The sequence below is a fragment of the Leptonotus elevatus genome, chromosome 7 (assembly GCF_054856555.1).
Source record: "Leptonotus elevatus isolate MCC_2025b chromosome 7, RoL_Lele_1.0, whole genome shotgun sequence".
Lineage (NCBI taxonomy): Eukaryota > Metazoa > Chordata > Actinopteri > Syngnathiformes > Syngnathidae > Leptonotus > Leptonotus elevatus.
Genome location: NC_141245.1, coordinates 21,871,643 through 21,894,312, shown reverse-complemented (window position 1 = coordinate 21,894,312; position 22,670 = coordinate 21,871,643). Strand labels below are relative to the sequence as shown.

At 41.6% G+C, this 22,670-nt stretch overlaps 2 protein-coding genes, 1 long non-coding RNA gene and 1 other non-coding gene across 9 annotated transcripts in view; 3 read left to right on the top strand and 1 right to left on the bottom strand.

Moving 5' to 3' along the window:
• Positions 1-19,338, top strand: part of LOC147171552 (uncharacterized) — a 36,037-nt gene extending 16,699 nt beyond the window's left edge. For 2 of the 4 annotated variants that reach the window (XR_015095499.1, XR_015095502.1), the window contains exon 5: positions 12,080-12,769. This is a non-coding gene — a long non-coding RNA (uncharacterized LOC147171552). The other 2 variants (XR_015095501.1, XR_015095500.1) reach the window with 2 other exon arrangements.
• On the bottom strand, positions 3,556-20,612 carry ppp1r13l (protein phosphatase 1, regulatory subunit 13 like). 3 transcript variants are annotated; one of them, XM_086079848.1, is made up of 14 exons: positions 20,349-20,612; positions 19,802-19,948; positions 11,417-11,479; positions 11,199-11,320; positions 9,897-10,410; positions 9,260-9,352; positions 9,087-9,175; positions 7,268-7,634; positions 6,687-7,138; positions 6,353-6,487; positions 6,120-6,253; positions 5,654-5,820; positions 4,790-4,983; positions 3,556-4,227 (listed from the first exon to the last, which is right to left on the bottom strand). In XM_086079848.1, the coding sequence occupies exons 3-14, from the start codon at positions 11,451-11,453 to the stop codon at positions 4,192-4,194; spliced, it is 2,340 nt and encodes a 779-aa protein (XP_085935974.1). In that variant the 5' UTR covers positions 11,454-11,479; positions 19,802-19,948; positions 20,349-20,612; the 3' UTR covers positions 3,556-4,191. The 3 variants fall into 3 exon arrangements, with proteins under 3 accessions (XP_085935974.1, XP_085935973.1, XP_085935975.1); XM_086079847.1 differs by having other exon boundaries at positions 19,802-20,612; XM_086079849.1 differs by lacking the exon at positions 9,260-9,352 and having other exon boundaries at positions 19,802-20,612.
• Positions 19,848-22,601, top strand: opa3 (outer mitochondrial membrane lipid metabolism regulator OPA3). Its single transcript, XM_086079853.1, has 2 exons — positions 19,848-20,533; positions 21,342-22,601. Exons 1-2 carry the CDS (start codon positions 20,392-20,394, stop codon positions 21,668-21,670), a joined length of 471 nt encoding a protein of 156 aa, XP_085935979.1. The 5' UTR covers positions 19,848-20,391; the 3' UTR covers positions 21,671-22,601.
• LOC147171550 (U1 spliceosomal RNA) lies at positions 22,392-22,555 on the top strand. The gene has a single exon (XR_015095667.1). It is a non-coding gene; the product is annotated as a U1 spliceosomal RNA (small nuclear RNA).
• Positions 22,602-22,670: the final 69 nt, after the last annotated feature.

Here is a 22,670-nt window from a genome sequence, read left to right as displayed (position 1 = left end):
TCCTCTGTTTATGCCAATGACGTATAGTGACAATGGAACAATGGAATGCTCTTCAATAGGATGGCAGAAGGTACAATTCATTTGGCCTGGTGTACAAATCTCCCACTTAGGAAGTACCTTTGTGAGGAAATTGGGGCAAGATCATCATTATTTCAGTGCACATACTTTTTGTGACGTGGTTCGGTGGCGCGCTGCGAAATTTTTCTGATATAAAATACTGTACCGTGGTGCCTTGAGATATGAGTGACCAGCTTGGCTTTGACTTGCGAAAAAAATTTGGGGGGCTGGAAATCTTCATGCATAGCTAACCAACATACAATTGCAGGTATTATTTTTGATCCACTTGGTGGTCACCTTAACTCAGAGTACACTGTCGTATCTGTGACGTTGAATGTGTATAGTTGTATTTAAAAGACGGCCTCTCTTGTTGAATTACGTGAGAGTGAGTGAATGAGGATAAACAGTTGGCCGGCTGCTAGCTGGCTTTTGCGTTAGCCTCTGTGTGTGTAGAGTGACGGCGACAGTTGAGGCCATTGGCAGGTCACTTGTATTTTGTTGAACTTTTGTTAAATATAGCGATTGAAAGTGAACCCGCAGCTATTTCCATCCTCTCTCTATCATAGCGACTTGTTATGGATTACAATTCATTCTAAATAGCAATGGCAAGCTATATTAAATTAGGGAGCGATACGTCCGTAAGTCTGTCAGTATGTCACCCACTGTGCATCCACAGTTCTGAATAATAGACACCGTGCTTGTTCTCTCTCTATCCCTCCGCAGTTAATCCCAGCTCGCCCCGGCTGCTCTCGCCACTTGAATAAATCATTCCGGCCTTCGGGATGACAAGTCCATCAGCGCGGGCTAACTCTGCCATCTTGTCTTGTTACACAGTCTCCCCTCCCCTTCGTGTGCCCTTCACAGACTCTTTTGGGAATCACTCCCTTTCCACTGTTAACGTTGTGCCCTATGCAGCGAGCACATGCTATTCTTGCCCCCCTCCCCCCCAAAAAACCCCAATTGCAATTGCCTATAGATGCCTCAAGATGAAAGAAATATACTTTTTTTTCTATTAGACAAGGCTATGGCCTGAGTAAAGGAAGTTCTTCCCCGCATTTCAACATAGTTTAGTTTTTTTTTTTTTTTAAGAGCTCAGTGTTATTCATTCGGCAGCCTTCCCAAGTCAACATATCATCATCGCTCTCATTAATTCACCTGAAACCTGTTATAAATCCCAGACCCCTCACCTTAACCGGATACTTCAGAGTCCCGCCAGAGTCGTGAAGTTGTCAGGAGACCAGAGGAAGGATCAAAGGAAAGAAAGAGGAAACAAAGTGAAATCCAACTCCAACCAGACACCACCTACCACCCACAGAATTACAAAAACAGAATCTTTCACCAACCCCAGAAACATCTGAATTCAAACAGATTAGGGAGACCTCAAGAGACCAGAGGAAAGACTAAAGGAGGGAAGGAAGGATAGATGAAACTGAGTGATTCTAAGAATATAATTACAACCAAAATAAATGAATATTTATATTTTTAATAGTGAATTTGCCATTTTATAGTGCAATGCGTTTAGTGCCCTCAGTATTCTCCCACTATGCATCTTGAATGGAAATAAGTAAGTGAACAAAACAGTAATACAGTAAAATGTTGTACTGGGTCGACACAACTGGAGTAATGCGGCTGAACCTGTGGGATTTAGGCGCTATCCCACTCGAGGAGCAGCAGCGGGAGGAGGAGGAGGAGGCGGCTAACGTCACTCGGAATGTGTTTGGAATGCAGAGTGGGGGAACAAAAGGTGCCGCAGGATGTGCTGAAGAAAAGTCATTTGCAGCTTTGGCGTGTGCATCAACAGACACATTTCAGATGTTCATTTTAGGTTACAGTGCAGAATTGGAACAGTCACTTACAGAGCACTCAATGGTCAGTCAGGCTCATACATACTTGGTAGACCAGCGGCAACTCAAACTTGCACCAGAAAAATCATTATCTTTCACTGATAAAGCAGTAGGAACCAGTCACTCCGCTATAATAACGGTACACATTTCACGGCTAGTTACTTTAAGCTAACCGGCAAGACCGACAATTAACTTGACTGTAGCCTGTCTGTGCTTTTGTTGAGAAACCTTAATTCCATAAAATCAACCAAATATGTTTCAGGTAACTTCACTGAGTTCAATACGAGGACAAAAATCATAGACATGGCGGCCGTATCGGAAGGGGCAAATTCCCATCAAAGGCAGGAGCCAGGCAGGAAATGATACTGGTTTAGAGATAATTATTCAATTTAAACGTTATTGGCTGTGGGCGGCGGAATTCAGCACCCAACGGTGCCTAATACGTGCTTTTTGTATGAGGACCGACTGTGCATGTCACTCTTTTAACACAAATCTATCAGCGATATCTTGTGTAACCAAACCGTAAGTATGTCATCGTTTGACGTACTAAAAACAAGTAATTTTTATTAATTTAATTTTTGCGTCTTTCATGGTGACAACTGGGTAGGCGGTCCCTTAGCACCCTCTATTGACAAGCCACAACTGGTAAATGGATGTGTGTATCATTCTGATTTTTTTGATGAGGCAGTCATCAGAGAATTTATGTCAACAATCTTTTTTTTCTTGTTTATTTTTACAGAAACTACTGTATTACAATTATTACAATGTTTGCTGGGTGCAGCTGATAATTTTTTTATTTTATTTTATTTTTACATTTTTTTAGATAGTTATAATTTTTAGTTTTAGGAAATAAAGCTGTTGTAACAGTCTTGGAAACATTCAATTTTCCATACTATTAGAGACCTGGAAATTTATTCAATCAAATTCCAGTTTTCCATACTTGCATTTTTTATTTTAATTTTATTTTTTTACAAAAGGCGGAGAATGAAAAGTGGCTGTCACATCCTTTTCCCATTAGTCAGACTTAGTCATTTTTAAAATGTATTTAAATTTTTTTGAAAAAAACATTTTCAAAACATGTAACTACCCCTCATCCCTCTATTTTGTGTTGGTGCTGTTCACTTAGAACGGCAACACTGTTCTAAATCAGTGCAAAAGGGAAACTAGATTATTTATTATGTATACAATCTACTAGCGGTTGCGCACTAGGTGAAAACATCTTGTAAGAGTATCTATGATCTACCACAAGGCCACTCACATGCATTAAAAGCACATTGTTGTTGTTTTTCCCTAAATAATGCAGCAGTGGTCCACACTCATCCCGTCCTGATACGCTCCCACTGACAGAACATCTTCCTCAATACTCAAACTCCACTCGACGTGTGTTTAATAGTTAAAAGGCAAAGTATACAACATTGATGACCTGCAGGTCCGGAATGAGTTGGCCCAGCATTCCTCATTTCTGTCTCGCTCCCACATTCCCAAAACATGCATGTTAGGTTTCTTTGAAGACTCCAAAAGTCCATATGTGTGAATATGAGTGTGAATAGTTGGTTGTATGCGTGCCCTGCAATTGGCTGGAGACTTTTTGCACAAAGTCAGTTGGGATAGGCTTCATGTTAAACACAATCTTAAAAATTCAAAGGAAAAAAACTTAGCAAAGAATGGTTTAATTAATCACATTTTAGACAGAGGAGTGCAGTATTAATACAACATGATTACATGACGCCGCCCTGTGGTCAGCGTTGGGAATTGCACTCTTATTAAACAACAAACAATATTACATAAAGTGTATGCAGTCAGTATTATTATAATACAATTCTCCAAACAATATACACAAGAAAAACACACATTTCATTCTAATAGAAGACACTTTTTGTAGCTCCTTTCTATTCGGATAAGCAGACAGCATGCAGCAGTAGAAAATGTACACATGACACTTTTGACATATTAAAAAATATGGAATATTGCTGACATGAGCATTGAAATTCACAGAGTAGAAGGATGGACTAAAATTAAGCTGTTCGTCCCTCCCACCCTTCACCCAAAAAAAGAAAAAAAGTACTAACTAACATAAGGTCCACTTCCTGTTTGCCCACCTGGAAGCTATCCAACATTCCATGATAGTGAGTGTGAGTGCAAGTGTTATTAAAAGCAACTGACAGCAAAGTGAAGAGAAAAAAAGAATACTGAGACTCGTCCTTCAACTGTCCTTGACTGACCAAATGCATGAAACACAAATGACACACTACATTACACGCACTGTTTGACCCAAGTGCATTTTTCCCAGCTAGGAGAGAGATTTTGGCCGAACCTTTGGGAAAAGCTGGGGGGGAAAACAGACAAAACAATAATAAGTAAGTTCCTTGTTCACAGGGACCATACAAATAACAAACAGAAAACCTTGTAATATTCATGCCAGGCCAGTAATTGTGACAAAATCACGTTTTCTGACAGCAACACTGTACACACATGTAACGTGAGAATGGGGAGTTTGACAGTAATATCAAAGACACAGGCGGCATCATCAAAGAGACAAACAAGTAGTCTGCCAGCGGCCTTAAAAATACACACATGCATAAAATCATAGACACAAAGCATGGAGGCAGACGGCAGTATCAAAGACAAACAGTCAGCCAGCTTTGGCAAGATGCATACGTTTATTATAATAAGAGATGCCAGAGACACAAACATTGAGTATTACTATAGTGACACCAGAAACGCAAACATGGAGACTTGACAGTAGCAACAAGACATCAAAATCAAGACAAACGTAGTCAGACAGCAGCATCAAAGACACAAACATGTAGTTTGCCAGCAACGTGTTAATTTGAAATCAAAGACACGTGTCGTTTGTTTCGTTTCATCTAATCAAGATAAACTCTTACCCCAAAGTAGTTGTTTGGCACGAAGCCCTCGCGGCCGCAAAGTGAGGCCCACCACCAATCGGAACCGTCAAGCTTCTGCAGGATAGTGACCATATCTCCCTCTCGGAAGGTGAGCTCGTCAGGGGCCTGAGCCGGGTAACTCCACAGGGCGTACAGTACCCCACTGTTCTCCATGCCCATCGCCTCCTCCACGCCTGACAGTAACATCAGAGACACAAACGTGGAGTCAGTCTCATAGTTGCTTAAAAGACAGAAACTTGTAGTCTGACAATATGAACGACAAATGTAGTCAAAAAGTAGCATCAAAGACACAAACGTACTCTGATATCAAAGACACAAACATGTCTGAGAGCAACATATAGATATGATTAAAAAAACATGTGAGTCTTGACAGTAATGGCACAGACATGAAGTCTGATAGCAACAACTTAAGACACAGTCAGGAAGTATAAACATGTATTCCGGTATTAGCATCAAAGACACACACATGCAGTCTAACAAAATCAAAGACCAAAACACATAGTCTAATAGCAACATCATAGTCAGGTCAGGAAGTAGCATCTTAGACACAAACGTGTTTTCTGATATCAAAGACACAAACATGTCTGCTAGCACTATCAAAGACAAACATGCATCATTGACATAAACAGTAGAATCAACGACAGAAAAATTACAAATCTGATAGTAGCATTAAAGACAAAAACATGTCGTTGTTCAGTCACTAGCATCAAAGACACATCCTTGAATTCTGACAGTAGCATTATTGATACGGGAGGGAGTAACCATAGACACATGTATTCTGACATAATGAATAGCAACATCAAAGACAAGTCTACAGACAACATTTGAATGTGTGTGCTTCACCTCTCAGGAAGCTCTCGCACTCTTCAAAGTCGATGGCGTACGGGTCACACTTTTGCGCGGCTGTGGCGCCGTCGCTCTCCGTCATGGCCATGACGGCCGCGCCGTTCCTCACCAGGAACTCGCACAATGGCCGGTCGTTGCACGACGCCGCGCAGTGCAGCGGAGTCCTGCCAGACACAAAACGTTACGCGTGGTCACTGTGAGTCACATGACTTCTAATGGATAACATAGGTGGGCCGCTTGAGTTACATAACTTGACTGTCGACAGACTTGCGACGCGACGTGTTTGCGAATGTGTTAGTCCAGCTAGCCAACGCACGTACAAATATTGCAAAATGGCTAATGTGCGATAAATTGACTTGATAATTGATGGACACAGTAACTTAGGACTTGTTTGAAACCTGAAGATGAAGGCTTTCTTATGACTTGCCCATATGTGACTTAAGACATGTAGGTAGGCATTTACCACCCGTGGCTGTCCGGCGCGCTGACGTTGGCGCCGATGCGAACCAGGAAGTCCACCACCTTGTAATGGCCGCCGCAGATGGCGTTGTGGAGAGCCGTGATGCCCTCGTCGTTAGACTGGCTCGGGTCCGGCATCTGCGAAAACGTAGAAACTTCTCAGTTAGTATGTTTATCTGCATGGAGGAGACTCAAGTGGACCGTTGTAGTGTTATATGGTAGCATTAGCATTAGTACCTCCTGTACGGCCCGCTGCACCGTCTCCAGCTCGCCCACCAGCGCCCCGTCCAGCGCCAGGACCAGCGGGCTGAGGCGGGCTCGTCTCCCGGAACTTTTACGCTCCCGGCTGGCCCTCAGGATGGAATGGTAGTTCTGATCGGACAGACATAGTTTGAGCGCTGATTCAAATGTATAGAGCACAGGTGTCAAGCTCAGGCCTTTCTCGTTCAAACACCCTTTCCTGGGCTCTTCAGATGGAGCCAAAGCAATAACAAATAGCGCTAGCATTTTAGCATTCCTCAACAATAACAATACACAGAAGAATAGGTACAGAGGATTTCTGGTTTCTTACTCTGTAATCTTGTGGGCTGGAGGTCGGGGGTGGCTGTGGCGGAGGAAGCGCAGCAGTGTTTTCCTCTCCCTCCGACGAGCTGCTGCTCTCGCTACCCCGTTCACCGCCTCCCTCACCCTTGTGCCGCCGCTCCTTGCGCTGGAAAAGCTTGTTGATGAGCTTCTTGTACTGGTTGGGCTCGTAGTGCGACGCCTTCTTCAGGGGCCGCGACTGGTCCACCGAGCCGCGCCGCTTCAGAGGTCGAGGGATCTCCGAGCGGATGCGCAGCAGCTCCTCTAGGTCGGGGATCTCCTGGCTCTGGGCCTCAGGGGCCACCACGGGTTGTAGCCGGGTAGGACTGAGGGGCCGGGGAGGGTACTGAGGGGTGCTAGGCTCGCCCGCGTGGATCATTGGCATGTGGTGAACTAAGTCCAGTCGGGAAAGCTCAGCATCGATGTCACCCGGGTTCAATGCTGCCAAGAAGGAAAGAGACAGTTTGCTCATTGTGTGAATGAAGACTTTTGATCCAGGGACCCTTAAAAAGATGGGAATAAATAAAACCTTGATGAGCATTTTTGATAGTTAAAAAAAATAAAAATTACCATCACTGTAAACGGCCGGTTGTCTCAGTTCTGGTGGCGGCTGCATAGAATCATGGTTGAAGAAGAAATTCCTGGATACGGCAGGCTGGTAAGGTGCCTCCCAATGGTCTCCAGGAGGCCCCCGCTGGGTGGTTTGGGCGGACATAGCACCCCATTGGGGATTCTGGAGACGCATGATGACGGAGAGCGGGATAGGCTTGCGCTGCCGTGAATCGGTGGCAACGGGCGGAATCGAAATGCGAGAGATGATTGGCTGCGGGTGGTACTGATGGGACTGGGTTGATGAGGCCACGTCCGGATAGACTGGCACCCGAGTGTTTCGGGGCAGGGAACCGTGTGGTAACTGGACAGGCGGAGCGCGATGATTCTGAAAAGAAAGATGGTAATTCATTCATCAATTCATTTTCTATTGTTTGGGCTCTTAAATTTGCGGAGCTTTTACTGTGGTTGTCACCCCCAGACTTTCCTGTGGTGTTCCTCAAAGGTCAGTCTTAGGACCCATTATTATGCGCTTTAGATGCTGATGACATCTTACGAGATTTCATCAGCAAGTTTAAAGATATTGCATAACACATGTGTGGAGATGACCTTTAGATGTATTTTTCTCCGTTTATAGACGCAAACCTTGAAGAATTAAATGCAGAGGAACTCTATTGTTAACGAAATAATAGCACCTATTGATTTTGCATTACGACTGGAGAAGATCTTGCCTTTTGTTCAGACGTCGATTTGTGTTGCAACAGACTATGAAATGTGGTCAATCCACAATGTTGCTCAATGTAATTCACTCCTGTGTTATTTTTAGGAAAACTATTAAAATCTGATCCATTAAAACACTCCCCGAATTTTTCCAGGAAGCCAATTCTATGATTCCACACCCATATCGTACTGTTGTTTTCTGCTAGTGGTGCCAGGAAACATGTGGTTTGGAAAATTTCACCATAACCTTTATTCGAAAACTCTTTTCAAGGATGGGTGTGCCCATGATACAGTTTCTGAATGAAAGGCAGCTATAACTGACTTTATTTTATAGGATAGACTGATCCAGTACAATGTCACCCAATCCGGCAGGGCTGGCTTAGTTTTATCATGGTGTAACAATAGGAAACAATGTCTCTTGACGTCTAAAGGAAGTACACACATTCTTGTGCCTTGCAACAAAGGCGTGATTACCCGCTATCAGTGAAAGATCATCCTGTGATGTGGGTTGTGTTAAGATATATATTTCAGAAGACAGTCCAACTGGAAAATCATAACCAATATTCAAGATGGCAAATCTTCATGTGCGGAATTAACACTAAATTGTGCTTTGATTGTCACGTGAAACGGAACGATGGCCAATAAGGACTTGACCTAAAGGTGGCGCTGCAAAGTAGTTGCCAAATTAGCTTACATTTAGCCTAGTTAGCTTCTCCCATTTCTCTTTCTTCTTCATTTTTTTTCTGGCAGTCTGGTTGCCCTGTAGTGCTGTGCTGCCTCTCATAGGTCAGTTTTGGTATTGCACCAGAGATCTGGTTTGGCCAGAGAAGACTCACAACTATCAATAGGAGATATTTGTATGTGTGTGGTGGGCTATGTTGGCCATCTGGAATTCAAGATTTGTTCCTGCTCATGCGTGGGGGTCTCTCACTGTGTTTAAACGTTACTTAAAAGTATTTATTGCCTGTACAGTTAAGCGTTTAGAATTCCAGTTGAGGTTGGTAACTTGATCTTTGCCGCAGTAACTTGGGACTTTTATTGAACCTTGAAGATTAAGACGAGAGATTCATGACTTGCATAAATGTGATTTCGTCCCATCCGTTTCATGTGCAGCACGCACCTTTTTGGGACTGGAGGCCGGAGGAGGCCCATCCAGGTTGGACTCTCTCCAGTTACTGTTGGGCACGGTTGCTCTGATCCACTCGCTTTCTGGAACAACAACACAAAAGGCCCTTTTGATGACATTTTTTTTGCTTGTTTGTCCCACTCAGCAAGTGAACATGAAGGACTAACTGTCATAGGTGTGGTGAGGCTTGCTTTCGAAGGACATGTCTAGATCTGTCTCGTTCCACTTGGCGGGACTCTTTTGCTTCTGCACACCCTCATCTGGGAGAAACCACACAACAGGACAAATTTGGATTAGCCAATAGCCACAAAATGGCGATGACAGTACTTTGGAGTAACTTTAAAAGCAATGAGACAATTCCAAGAGGGTTGTGTTTTTGTTCTGATGTGGTTTTATTTGCATACTGTGCCCACTCAACTGGCATTGTGCAAAAACAGGGTCGGATATGCCAGCTTTGAAGTGAGTGACTTTTCTCGCCACTCTCACAAACCTGTTCTACTACTCTCTCTGTGTTTCCACATAGATGGTGAAAATAATCAGATCCACAGAAACCAATCCAGCAGCAACTCCACCCTTGTAAGCAATGTGAACCCTTCTTGCCGTGTCGAAATCACATCCAACACAAATCGTTATGTTTACTTAGCACAGTTAAGTGTAGATACTGTACCAAGAAGGAATTTAAATTATACTACTATTGTATTTCCTCATATAGAGACTGGTATTTGTTTTATTGACTCCGATTCAAAAGGCAAGAAGGCCTTTTGTATCTTTTTTCCCCCCAACAGTGAATGAACAGGCACTCACCCGGTTGTCTGAAAGCCAAACTCCGGGGAAGCGTTTCAGCCACGGGATGATGAAAAGCCAGAGGTGAGGGTCCTCGGTCGGGCCGAGGCGACCTACGACCGTCGAAGGTGCTGAGCCGGTTGGGCGAGGGCGGGGACAGATGCGAGACAGCGATGCGATTGGGGGACGGGCTCCTCTCCACGTAGCCCACCGAACCGCGGGGACTCGGGTCATAGCTTCGCCTCCGGCTGTGGGGCGAATGCTTGGGGCTGGGCTGGCGGTACGGGTACCCGTCAGGACCGCCACGGGGCTGAGGTGAGGCGGCTTGGCTGATCTTGGGCGAGGAAAGCGGGCTGATGGAGGGCACCGGGGAAGTTGGTGCACTTTTGATCATGGTGACTATGGAGTCTATCGGGTGGCGGGTTGACGTGTTGGCTGGGTATGGCGTTGACGTAGAGCTGACGTTGTTCCAGCTACTCGACCCCCGAAGTGCGTTGGATGTGCTGGGCGGTGGAGAGTCGTGGTGCTTAGGAACCTGCACACACGCATGCGGCAGTTTTTATGCTTGGTGAAGCAGCATGGTGTTCAAAGTTGTTGGCGTATGTAAACAGATGTGGAAGTTGATCTACAAAATGAGCTCACCCGGTATTGCGTCATCTAAACAGGCATCCAGTCATTGTTTCGTGATGCTCACATACCAACCTTCATTCATAATACAAGCAGGAACAAATCCAAGTAAATGGCAATATTTAACTAAGCTTGATTTACTAGATGGTTCGATCTTCTTTTTTTTTTTTTGCGTTTGTCATTTCCCGTTTCTAATTAGCTAGCTAACAGCCAGTCAGAGTGATCAATTGTCACCGACAGCCTGAATGTGGTGAAGGCTGCCCATTCAAGTCATATTTAAGAAGCATGTTCTTCACATCCACAAAAACAGAAAATTTAATCTAAAAGCAATTTGTGAACACAAATGATAAACCAATACATTATGTGGGCACATTTAAATCGCTTTTATTACAGAGCTTTGCCCCCAAAAATGTCAAAAATAAAATATATATCTATAATATCTCAATTTGAAGGAAGAAACACTCAATGCCAAAAACAAACATTTACAGGCTTTAAACGTAAACGTCTGCTTCTTCCTTGACAATCACACCATGTTTTTGTGGTTCGGTTAATAATAAATCAAATAAATAATGATTAAAAAAATAAATAATATAACAAAAAAAAAAAAAGCCCCAAAATCCGATACAGTGTCACAGTGTTTCCCTTGTGCAATGCTTAATCAGTGTGTGTGTGGGGGGGGGGGGGTTGTATGTGTACCTGAAATCTACGCTGTGTGTCTGTGGGTCCAGACGAGGCCTCCCTCAGCATGGAGCTGAACTCTTTGTCGAGCTCGTCCGCGCTGGCCAGCGATGCGTTCAGGTCATCGTTCATAGTCTGGACTGGAGAGCGTCAAACCACAAAGCAGACATTTAGCACAGTGTGAACCGAATGATTGACAGGGTGATGAAATTTGAAGTTTGGAGGGGGAGACTCACACAGTAGGCTGCTGCCATATGCACGTTGAGAAGTCATGGCTGTCAGGCAGCAACTTTCAGATCCTGGAAAACAAAGCAACGCATTTTGGACTTTTGATTTTTTCATTGCATTTTTAGATGTGAAAAAAAAGAAATGTGACATTTGGAAATTTATGGTAGCATGGTGGACTCGTTGTTAGCATGCTTGACATTGTAATTCATAAACATAAAGGCTGAATGTTGTGAAAATTATGTCATCATTTTGGATTTTTTTTTTTTTTAAACAAAATGTAATATATTAAAAGATGTATCAATTTATGTGTTTATACGGGTTTTTTTTTTAATTAGTCACTTAATTTTAATTTAAGACATATTATTGTTACACTTTTATGTTTAGTCAAATGTGCCTGTTAAACATGGCCTGTACGTATTCAAAATGGTTCTAGTTTGACCCAGAAACATTATTGCCTTTGGGAACATTTTACTGGTGATAACAACAGTTAACACATTTTTACACCTCTGTGGAAATTGGCAAAAAAAAGGGGAGCTACTGTCATTTAAGAACAAGATGTTCTTGATGATTTTATTGCAATTAAGAATATTGAAAAAATGAACACAGTGTCATTTAAAACCGAAGATTTTTATGTGTTTCTATTTACGTATTTGAACTTATTTTGTGTACAGTTGATCAAGATTTAACGATGGCGCCAGTTTGACCGTTTCATCTGGGATGGTCTCTCTCGCTCTGCTTTCGTCTGGTTCTACCTTGATACTAAGAAGCCTTGATCAGTTGCCAGGTATGTAGAAACCATTACAGTCCTCCCCGAGGGGAAAAGGTGCAACCACACGACCTTCACGCCTTTTTTGTGTAGTAAAAAAACCACACTCACACAAAATGAGTACAGACCTTGCAATGTACTTAAGTAATAAAGTAAAACGTAAAATGTGACTTTTTACTTACTTACAATACAGTGGACCTTTAGCATCCTTAGATTCACCTTTTATTTATTTTCTTTTTTTAACATACTTTCAGACATTGCGCATTAATGGAATTATGAGCAGATAGAGAAGGATTTCATTGACACCGACAGAATAAAGTTACGCCACCCATGCTTGACCTTTACTTCCTGCCCATACCTACTGAACAGCATTTACTCTTTCAAGATAAAGTACGATTTTATCAGTGTTTACCTGTCGAAACTCCAAACGATTCTTCTTATTTTGAAAAGACCTAATATCAGCTAATATAATTAATTGGCTTGACGATTAACTTGTCACGCCCTAGTCACCAAGTATTTGTACTTGTTGCTTCCCCACACTGAAATGAGCTAATGTCTGCATTTGTGCTGGTGAAACCGTCGCACTGTGACTCACTCGCTTCAGGGCGCCCCCGAAACCCCTCCGGTCGGTCGACTTTCCTGTCTGCTGACTCAGCCTTTTCTTACCAGCTGTTGGACCTTGACTTTATCACTGTGTCAGATTGACACCTCCACTAAAACCAAGCAGCCTTTTCAGGTGTACCATTGTGCTAACGACAACTAGCCACTTGAGACACAGTGAAGATGTGAAGATTGAATTCATCGTGATGTGAACAAAGTTACAGTGGACCCCCGTATACTCATGTTGCCCCCCCCCCCCAATATGTTAAAAAATAATTTTATTTTTAGGGTAGGGGGCAGCTAAGTTTTTCGTGGAAAATGCTTATTGGTGGTTTGTCCCCGTTTTTTTCAAGATATTTGGAGGGGTTAAAAAATATTTATTTTTTAAAAATTCATTTTGCAATGCATTTACAATACACGGATTTTTGTGATTGGCATGAGTCGCAGGACGGACGAGTCCCTATACTCTGCAAATAGCAGGGTTCCACTGTATTTAAATGTGTGTAATATCTGTAATTATTTTTGTCGTGTGCTTTTAGTTTTATTTTTACTTTTTCCTTACTTTTTTTTAAAGGCAATTATTTTTCAAAAAAAAAGTCTGCCACTCATAAAATTATGGCATCATAAAATTGCACCATTTTTAGCCTCACAATATTTTGATTTTCATTTTGTAAAAAAAATAATTCAATTAAATAAAAAATCGACACTATTTCCTGTTGAGGATTTAAAAAATGTAAAAAAAACAACAACACTTAAAACTCTGCATCCTAGAACAAAAATTTCTGATGAAAAAATATTTTGTGCCATTTCCTTATCCTTAAAATGTCCAAAACACCCATAATACACTGGGCTCGCCCCACCAACCTCCAAAGGCCACTGTAACGTGGCTGTGTTATTAAAACTCGCTTATGCTCACATGTTTGTTTGTTTTTATTGCGCCGCTGGCCTTGGTTGCCAACATGTGTGGACGCTTTCTGGCCACTGATCTAAAAGAAAGACATTAACGTTGGACAAGAAGCAGGAAAAATGGGGGAAAGAAAAAAAAACAGTTTGTTGTACTTTACTTAGTGTGTACGGATCACATGGATGTTAAATAAAAGGCCATATATATATATATATATATATATATTAAAGAATTAACTATAATTTAACAATGCCACTGCCAAATCTAATATTGGGGTCTAAGGAACTAAGCAATAAAAGAAAAAGGGGGTCTTCTAAGCAGCACATACTGTCCACTTGTTTTGTTTTTTTACTTGATAAAAAATAGTGACTACCCCGGCACAAACCACCCCACCCACCCCGCCTCCGGCCTTATACTTAACTGCTGTATATGTCTCATCTGTACGTATACCATATAGTTTATACAGTAGTCTGCTCGCGAGGTGGGAGGAGCAAGATGGCCGCCCTGTGACTTCAACGGCTTGTATGGGCGTGTATGGGCTATCGGCTATACGGTCATATATACAGGTCAGTGATCAAGTGTTGCCAATTATAGGTCACATTCATCAAGTGTGCCTATTTCCTGCCAGACGGACAAGCGGCATGATAAGTGACATCTGTCAAATTTTAGTCAGACCCCTCGTCAGAGAACAGGCTCGCCTGTGCAGGGCTCAGTCGCATTCCGCAGCAGACATCCAACGTCACACACACACACACACCCACACACACACACTCATCTTATCTTTGTCAAGAGCAGTGTGCAACACAAAGCCAAATTACACACAAGTCACGTCCTGGTCCAGCCCCTCCGCTTCCTGGCCCGACACCCACACTCAGTCCGTTCACCCCTCCAAGTTTACTGGAACGCATATGGAACTTCTGTTTCTCTAAAACAGTTGTTTGTTCTCTGTCCAAAGGTCATTTGGATTTATTGCAATGGACTGGTCCACTATCAGGGAAGTGACTCAAATCTGTACGGTGGATTGACAGAAAATGTCAAACTCTAAACAAAAAGCAGTGCTGCTTGATTTCTAAAAAATAATCTAAATTGCGACCCCCCTCAAAATTGTGATTACAATTTGATATGAGAGTTTTTTAAGGTCCTCTTCCCATGTATTTTTTTTAACACAACATAAGCAATAAACTAATCATTAGATTTATTATATGTAAATGCTTTGGCAACCTTTTTCTCATAAAATATTCTTTTCAAAAAAATCTACCCTTTTTATCGTGAAATTGTGTTTTCCTTGATATTATAACTGTTTGTGAAATGACAAATGTTTCTATATTTTTTGCTGTCATCTTAATGTTTGTATGTATTGTAGATAACTTCCAGCAAATCCCTTTGCTTTTCTTATCAGCAGTATTTATTACGCTGTGAAGTGTTCTCAAAGAGGTGGTAAAGATGACACTCAAGCACGTGTTCCATAAATGCGTTTAGTGCGATCAAAAACAGATTATATGCTACAAAAACAGCTCAATGGTTACATGCTCTAATAGTGCAGTTAACTCTTGTTCTGTCCCACAGGGCTTACATCTATGCCCACTACAGTTTGATAACATTTGGATACAGTTTGGAAACACGTTATAATACTAATGTGTGTCCAGACTTTTGATTTATGGAAAATTGGTGGCTTGCTTGTTACCAAACATTCGGGTCACGTAACCAATTCAATGTGACTCTGGATCGCTTTTGTTCATAACTTTGACAACACAGACAGTTCGCTGTTGCTTAACAGCCCCACCCATTGCTTGACACGCTGATACAAAATGTATTAGCAATGTCCCCCATTCCCAGTTTGTTGACCTGCTGATTCACTTTGGGATATTTCTCAAGAGAAGTTGTGCAAAAAACAAGACGTTGGCCTTCCCCTTCTCAGCATGCAACTGGTTCCTCGGCTGGAACAAAGGCTGCTCACGGTTCCACCCTGACATGCGAACATGGACCAGACAGACTGTATATGTAAAAGTTGAGGACAATAATTGTTAGTTAAGCTGAATATCAGGCAGGCAACATTGATTTCCTACATCTTCCGTTTCAGTCCACGATTTCCTTCCTCCTGCCGAGGAACTTGGCTGCTATGTAATGTTTTCCTTTCTTTAATTCCATCTCTTTTGTGAGGACTGATTGCACAAGGGAGTTGCTGCTAAATCCTCAACTTCCGTGAAATTCAGCAAGACTTTCACTAAGTCACGTGAAATCCCACGAGACTGCCGCTGAATAACGCAAGAACTGCCAAAAAAACACTTTTAAAAGAGTTCAACAAATTGAGGGAGATTGCCGCTAAATCGCATAAGGCTTCTGTACAATAACGATCATTTCCCAAATCACACGAGACTGCCGCTAAATAACATGACGAGCTAAATTACTGGAAACATTTACAAACCCTGTGAGACTTCCACGAATCCTGCAGGATTTCTGCTAAATCCAGCCGGACTTGCGTTAAATCATCCAGGACATGCAAGACTTCCTTTAAATCACACGAGATGTTCCCAAATCCCGCAAGACTGAACAAACTCTCAGATGACTCAATCTCATGATACTTAAGCTAAAAGACTTCCACTGAAATCTACAAGACTTCTACTAAACCAGGGGTGTCCTAAATTTGATCTCACTACGTCAGACCAATATGTACATAAATAATAACAGGTCCAAATATTTCCTTCTTTTTTTTTTTTTGTAAATAATATATTCCCATTTATTATTATCATATTATAGCAGAGTAATCTGAAATTCTTGCATCAAAACCTGAGTAACTGCCAAATTTCATAATGTCATTTTAAGTGGGCGCCCTCCAGTAGACAAAATGAGCAAAAGGTTACTTTTAGTGGAAAAACTGCAGTTTGAGTTCTGTCCTCACGGGCCCGATTGGACCTCCTGACTGGCCAGTTCTGCCCCGCGGGCCGTATGTTTGACACCCCTGCACTAGACCATTGAAAACATCTGCAAATCCCTTGAGAATTCCATGTAATGCTGTAGGACTCAACACACAACACTTACACAAATCCTCGTCAGATTTCCGCTCAATCAAACACGACTTTGATTAAATCTCGTGGCGCTTCCACTAAATCAAGCAAGACTTCTCCATACTCCAAATCACACGAAACTGTGCTAAATCTCACAAGTCAGTTGGTTGTGTACTCATTGTGCAAACCAGGACAAATCCTAACATGACTCACAGTACATCCTCAATTCCCACCCGTTGAGATAAGTATGCTCAAACCGACATGTCACCGACTAAGAATGGCTCAGTCAGTCTTTTCTATTTTCAGAATTTAGCAAGAGCTACGCCCTAGTTCCTCACAACAACTCGCTCCTGGTGAGCCACGGAGGTGCATGGTATTACCTCATAAAAAAAAAAAAAGAGAGAGAGAGAGAAACGCACCAAACGAGTGAGGACACATTCTTTTTGTCAGAGGCCAAGAAAACAGACCCAGCAGCAAAAAAAAAAAGCTCTCTCAATCGGTGTGTTATTCATACTATTCATTTTTAATTGATAATCGAAAATTAAAAGAATGACTTCAGTGATTTGAGAAACACAAAGAGGTCGAAATCTGATTGGACAAAATAACTTAAATCCACATAAATGTACTGGAAGCAAGCGTACCCAAGAGAAATGCTACAAAATGATGATAATGGACTGCTTGGGATCATTGATTCCAATTTTATAGAACTAATATTAGAATTGAGGTTGTAAATGAAAGTCAGCTTGCTTTTGATCATATATTGTAAAACACGATTTTACAATAAAAATCAATCCATCCATTTTCCAAACTACTTATCCTTCCTCACTAGATTGAAATATAAATATTCAGTGAGGATTATTTTGTTATGTGTTTTTAAAGCCAACATACCATACTAAAAGTGCAAGTAATTCATTTTTAACTCTAAATGTTTGATTACAAATTGTTAATGGAAAGATCAAATGATACACTTTTTTTGTTACATGTGCCCCATGTGACTCAGGAATCTGTCGGTGCCGCACCACATACTGAACATTTCTAGACAGGGAACAAAGTGGGAGCCTTTACACAGAGATTTGCAGGTCGTTTCCCACAATTTATGTTCCCCTTCCAAGCAATTATGTGCTTCTTTTTTTTTTGTTCAGTTGAGTGTTTATGCACAGGAGCAGTGGTGGTTTGGGGCAACGGGCTGTTTGTGTGTCGTTCCCGACTGTGATTAAACACTTTGGGGAGAACCGTACAGAACATGTGTTGCCTATTTGCTACTGCAAGTTTCACTTTTCCCACAGTGATCCCAGAGTGTGTTTTTAATCCGCAAAAAAAAAAAAAAAAATCATTGTAAAATGCAGAGGCTTTACTTAATCATTATTACAGTTAAAGTTTTGCTCTCTGCTGTTGTAAAATTGAAAAGTAGGCTGAAATTTTCACAACCAATTCGCCTCTTTTAACACTTCACAACAAGCAGCGATTTGGCAAATTCTTTAAAAAAAAAAGAGGCTTCACGATGTTGAAACTTATTGTTATACTAAACACAAAACCTTTGTTTTGAAGTCTGCTAGCTTGATGCTGACACATAATAGGAAACACCATAGATGGGCTAACAGATAGCTTCCATGTGGTTATAATGCTTCAAGCAACAGATATTTGAACATACTCACAGGCATATATTCTTTATCCTCAACGAAAAATTATTTTTAGTGATGCTTATTGAGTCTTTTAGAGTAGTTGTGAAACTCTTTGGTTGTGTCTGCATAACTATTATACTGTTCCAACAGTCGGCAAGTTGCGCACACCAGAGGCCAAAATAAAATGAATCATGATGCACAATCTGTCTAATACTTTACATTCTATTGAATTATGTAAATAATACTCTCTGCTAATATAAAGTACTATATTATTGATTGCTATTTTCCTCATTAAAAACACATTACAATTTTCTTTTTCTTTTTTGCTGGAACCGATTAATGCCATTTTCATTCATTTCAGTGTGCAACGATGATTTGAGATACAAGTATTTTGAATTACAGGCACAAACACAAATTAAAAGATGTATCACTTGGGAGAAATGTGCAGTTGTGTTGTTGTGTTGAACAACAAGTTGCGGCAAGTGGCCGCACACGGCTTGGCCGAGCGCCACTTTGACATTCTGCAAGCAGGTTAGATTTGCTTGCAGACGTGAGAAGAGACCCAAATGTGTCAATCCCTGCGTCAAGCTTCAAGCCAAAAAATCCGTGAGGGTTCAAGTCTTGAACAAGTCCTGATGTGCTCTGACAAAACATCACTAAAGGTACTTTTTTGCTTTGTAATTTTTTGTGTGTGTGTGTTTTTTTTATCCTCCGGCAGAACTCCCACTCTTCAACCTACCAGAATGTGACTTTTACACATTCGTTCCTTTTCTCTATTGTCTTTATTTCATGCATCCGTTTTCTTTTGCACTTGTCTGTTTAGGGTCACGGATGACTATGGACAATTTTGTCTTCAATCAACCTAACATGTTTTGGGAATGTGTGAGAAAAAAATCTCACACAAACACAGAGCGAACATGCAAACTGCACATAGGAATGCCTGAAGAGTTTCGAACCCTGAACATCAGAACTATGAGGCAGACATGCTAACCCCTGGAACACCATGCTGCCCTAGTCAACATCCTGTAGGGCTGACAAGGTAATTGCATTCCCACCCCCCTCAATAATGTGATTTAATAAGGTCATCTTCATATATATTTTTTTAACAAACACAAGCAATCCACTTTTCTTGAATACTTTCTCAAGCATTCCTATGGACTCATCTATGCAACATTTACAATCGCTATCTCAATCGCTACTTCATTGATTTTCCCTAAAATGCGACCATAAAGTCGTATGAATGAACATGAAACTAATACAAATCTGGATTGTTATGTTACTTAACTGCCTGCATGAAATTAATTGTGCAGTCATGTCTCGGAACTGGATGTGACACTTCAATGGTTGCAAGCCAGACTGTTACTGAAATAGTATCATCTGATGTTCATTAGTTTGAGAACAAAAAAAGGAAAAACGCATTTAAAAATTCCACACAACGTCATTTTGGAGGGGGTGAGAGTTAACTTTCCTTCAGGAATGCACGAGGAATCTCTTACCTCAAAGAAAATGGAAACCTCTTGTCCTCCTTCTCCCTTTGAGACCGAGAGAGAGAAAATCTGCGTGTCCTGATCTTGGATCCGGAGTACTGTACTTTTTTTTCCCTCTGGGCTTCCTGAAGTCGGCTGCCCAGTCGGTGTGTGAGTCTGTGTGTACACACACATACATAGCTCCAGGTCCGCCCCTGTTCCTCCCCCTACATAAACGCAAGTAACCTGAGCCAGGTGTTTGAGCCGCAGCTGGCCAGGTAACGCATTTATTTTTTATTTATTTTTTTACGTTGGATTTTTTTTAAACTTTTTTTAATATTAAATGTTGTTATTATTAATATGTATGCATTATCTCACATTTTAAAATTAATAAGTAACCTCAGTTTACATTTTTAAATCCGAAAAAAAAATCATAGTAATCGACTTACAAAGTACAAATACGTGTGCAAACAAATGAATGTAGTCCTTGTCCACCGTGATTTTGTCATAACAACGTCAGCGACGTGCCAGCTCGACGTCTGATTGGTCACCGTGGTAACCACGTGAATCGCTTTACCTAAACGTCCCGCCCCTGGATCTGAACGCACTTCCGCCTCAAGATGGTCGTCGGCGCCTTCCCAATCGCCAAGCTCCTCTACCTCGGAATCAAGCATCTGAGCAAGCCCGTCGCCAACCGGATAAAAGCCGGGGCTCGGAGGAGCGTGTTTTTCAAGACTTACATCTGCCTGCCGCCGGCTCAGCGTGAGTAACTGGCCTCTAAGGGCGTCTGGTGACCGCTAGACTCCCGTGTCAGACATCCCCGGACCGAATATAGCCGAACATTCGCCATTGACCAATAAGATTGCTCTTGATAAAAGCTTGCATCCAATCGGCGTTGTGAATACTCTTGGCTGACCAATAGTAGACAAGAACAGGCAAGGTGGGCGGTTCTTGTTCGTCATTGAATGCTAGCGTTTAGCAAACAGGGTAACTTCACTTACTAACCCTTGTGGTTATTAAATACTATTAATAATAATAAACTTGTTTGGATTGCGACGACCATTTTAAATTGATCTAGCTATTTATTGTCTGTTTATCATGTACATTTAGTTGCTCCCTGTTATCTTGAAAATGGTTCCAGATTAACAACAATAAATGCCCCCCATTCGTGTGTAAATATTTTTTAATTACCTTAACACATTAAAGAAAATCTAGCCTCTGTTGCATTCAAAGTGTTTTTTGAGTCGCTTCAGTTTTTTTTTTAACACACACATTGCCAAAACAGGTAATGAAAAAAAATATATATAAACACATTAACGAAAAGAAGAATCACATTTTTTTTTTAAGCATTTAGGTCGTTTCTCATTGTCGGCACTATTTAGATCCTTTTACAGTGTCCATTTTGCCCATTTTTGTTCTCTTGGAGCTCGTGAATTCTTATGTGAAATGCTATCATCTGAATTGTATGAATTTCCTCCACAATTGCCATCTATTGAGCCTGGTTAGGTGGGTCCAGAGTGCACCAATACATTATTCAAGTGTGTTATTTGACCACGTAATGTCATTGCAGTATATCACTGGGTCGAGATGAGAACCAAGATGCGCATCATGGGTTTCCGCGGGGCCAACATCAAGCCGCTGAACGAGGATGCGGCGGCGGAGCTGGGCGCCGAGCTGCTGGGCGAGACGGTGATCTTCCTCGTGGGCGGCGGCTGCTTAGTGCTGGAGTACACGAGACAGGCGATCAACTCGCGCCACAAAGAGGACGAGCTCAACCAGACGCTCACCAGCCTACAGACTCAAATAGCCGAGCTCGCGTTCACCACAGAGACGCTAAGCGCTCAACTGAGAGAGGTGAACAGGCAGCTGGTCTCCTTTCCAACGCCCACCAAAAAGTGATTTAATTTTTGTAAAGTTGGATCGAGAACACACGATTGCAAAATGTAAAGCCTGAAGCTGCTACTTCACACATTGCCACGCCCATGCAAGGAGGAAGAAGTAGACATCATCATCATCAGGGGGGCTGTGTTTTGTAATGAATGTGTTCGGAGCAACTACGTGCGCAAGTAAGGAGATTGCTATGATATTCATAGTGTATTTTCTGTGGTTGATATTGCATGCTCATTACAAAGTGGGATGATTGGGCAGGGAGTTGCATCAACAAATACGTTAATATAGCTGATAACGGTCACCTTTTTGATATTTAATAACTTAGGAGAGGCTTGGTTAATTATTAACACGCCTCTCCGACGAATAGAAAAAAACCCCTCTCAAAGACAGTCAAAATCACTGAATCACGTTGCTGGTTTATGTGCAACTGACGTAATGAATGAACGATGGTGTCAAATGAAGACGATAATGGAATTCATAATGAATTTGTACAAATTGCTCAGAAAATAAAAATATTGTTGCATACTTTAATGTCATTACATTGCTGGGGGAAAAAAATCCTCTGACTCATTTTCCATAGTCCTTGTTCTCATAAGGGTCACGGGAGAGCTGGAGCTTGCGCACTCCACGCAGGAAGGCCATAGCTAAGATTCGAACCTTGAACCTCATAGAGTTTTTTTAGACTCCAATATTAGATTTGGCGTAGGCTTTTTTTATTATTATTTCAGGTATAATTCTTTAATAAAAAGAAAGATATGATCAAGAAGGTGGTTCATCTAGGGTGAGGCTCAGCCATTGTACTCCAGCTGCGCTGACCCCTGCGAATTCCCCAAATGTGGGAATCTCGACTGCATAATTTCTAGTTGTGGGGGACTGCGTTTGCGCTTTCCCCTGATTAATATGTTTATGGTACTTATAAATAAACACTGATAGGCTTTTACACGTATGTCTCCGATTCATGCTCTTTAACGGTCACAGACGGCACAACTTAATGGAGAGAAATTTAAAA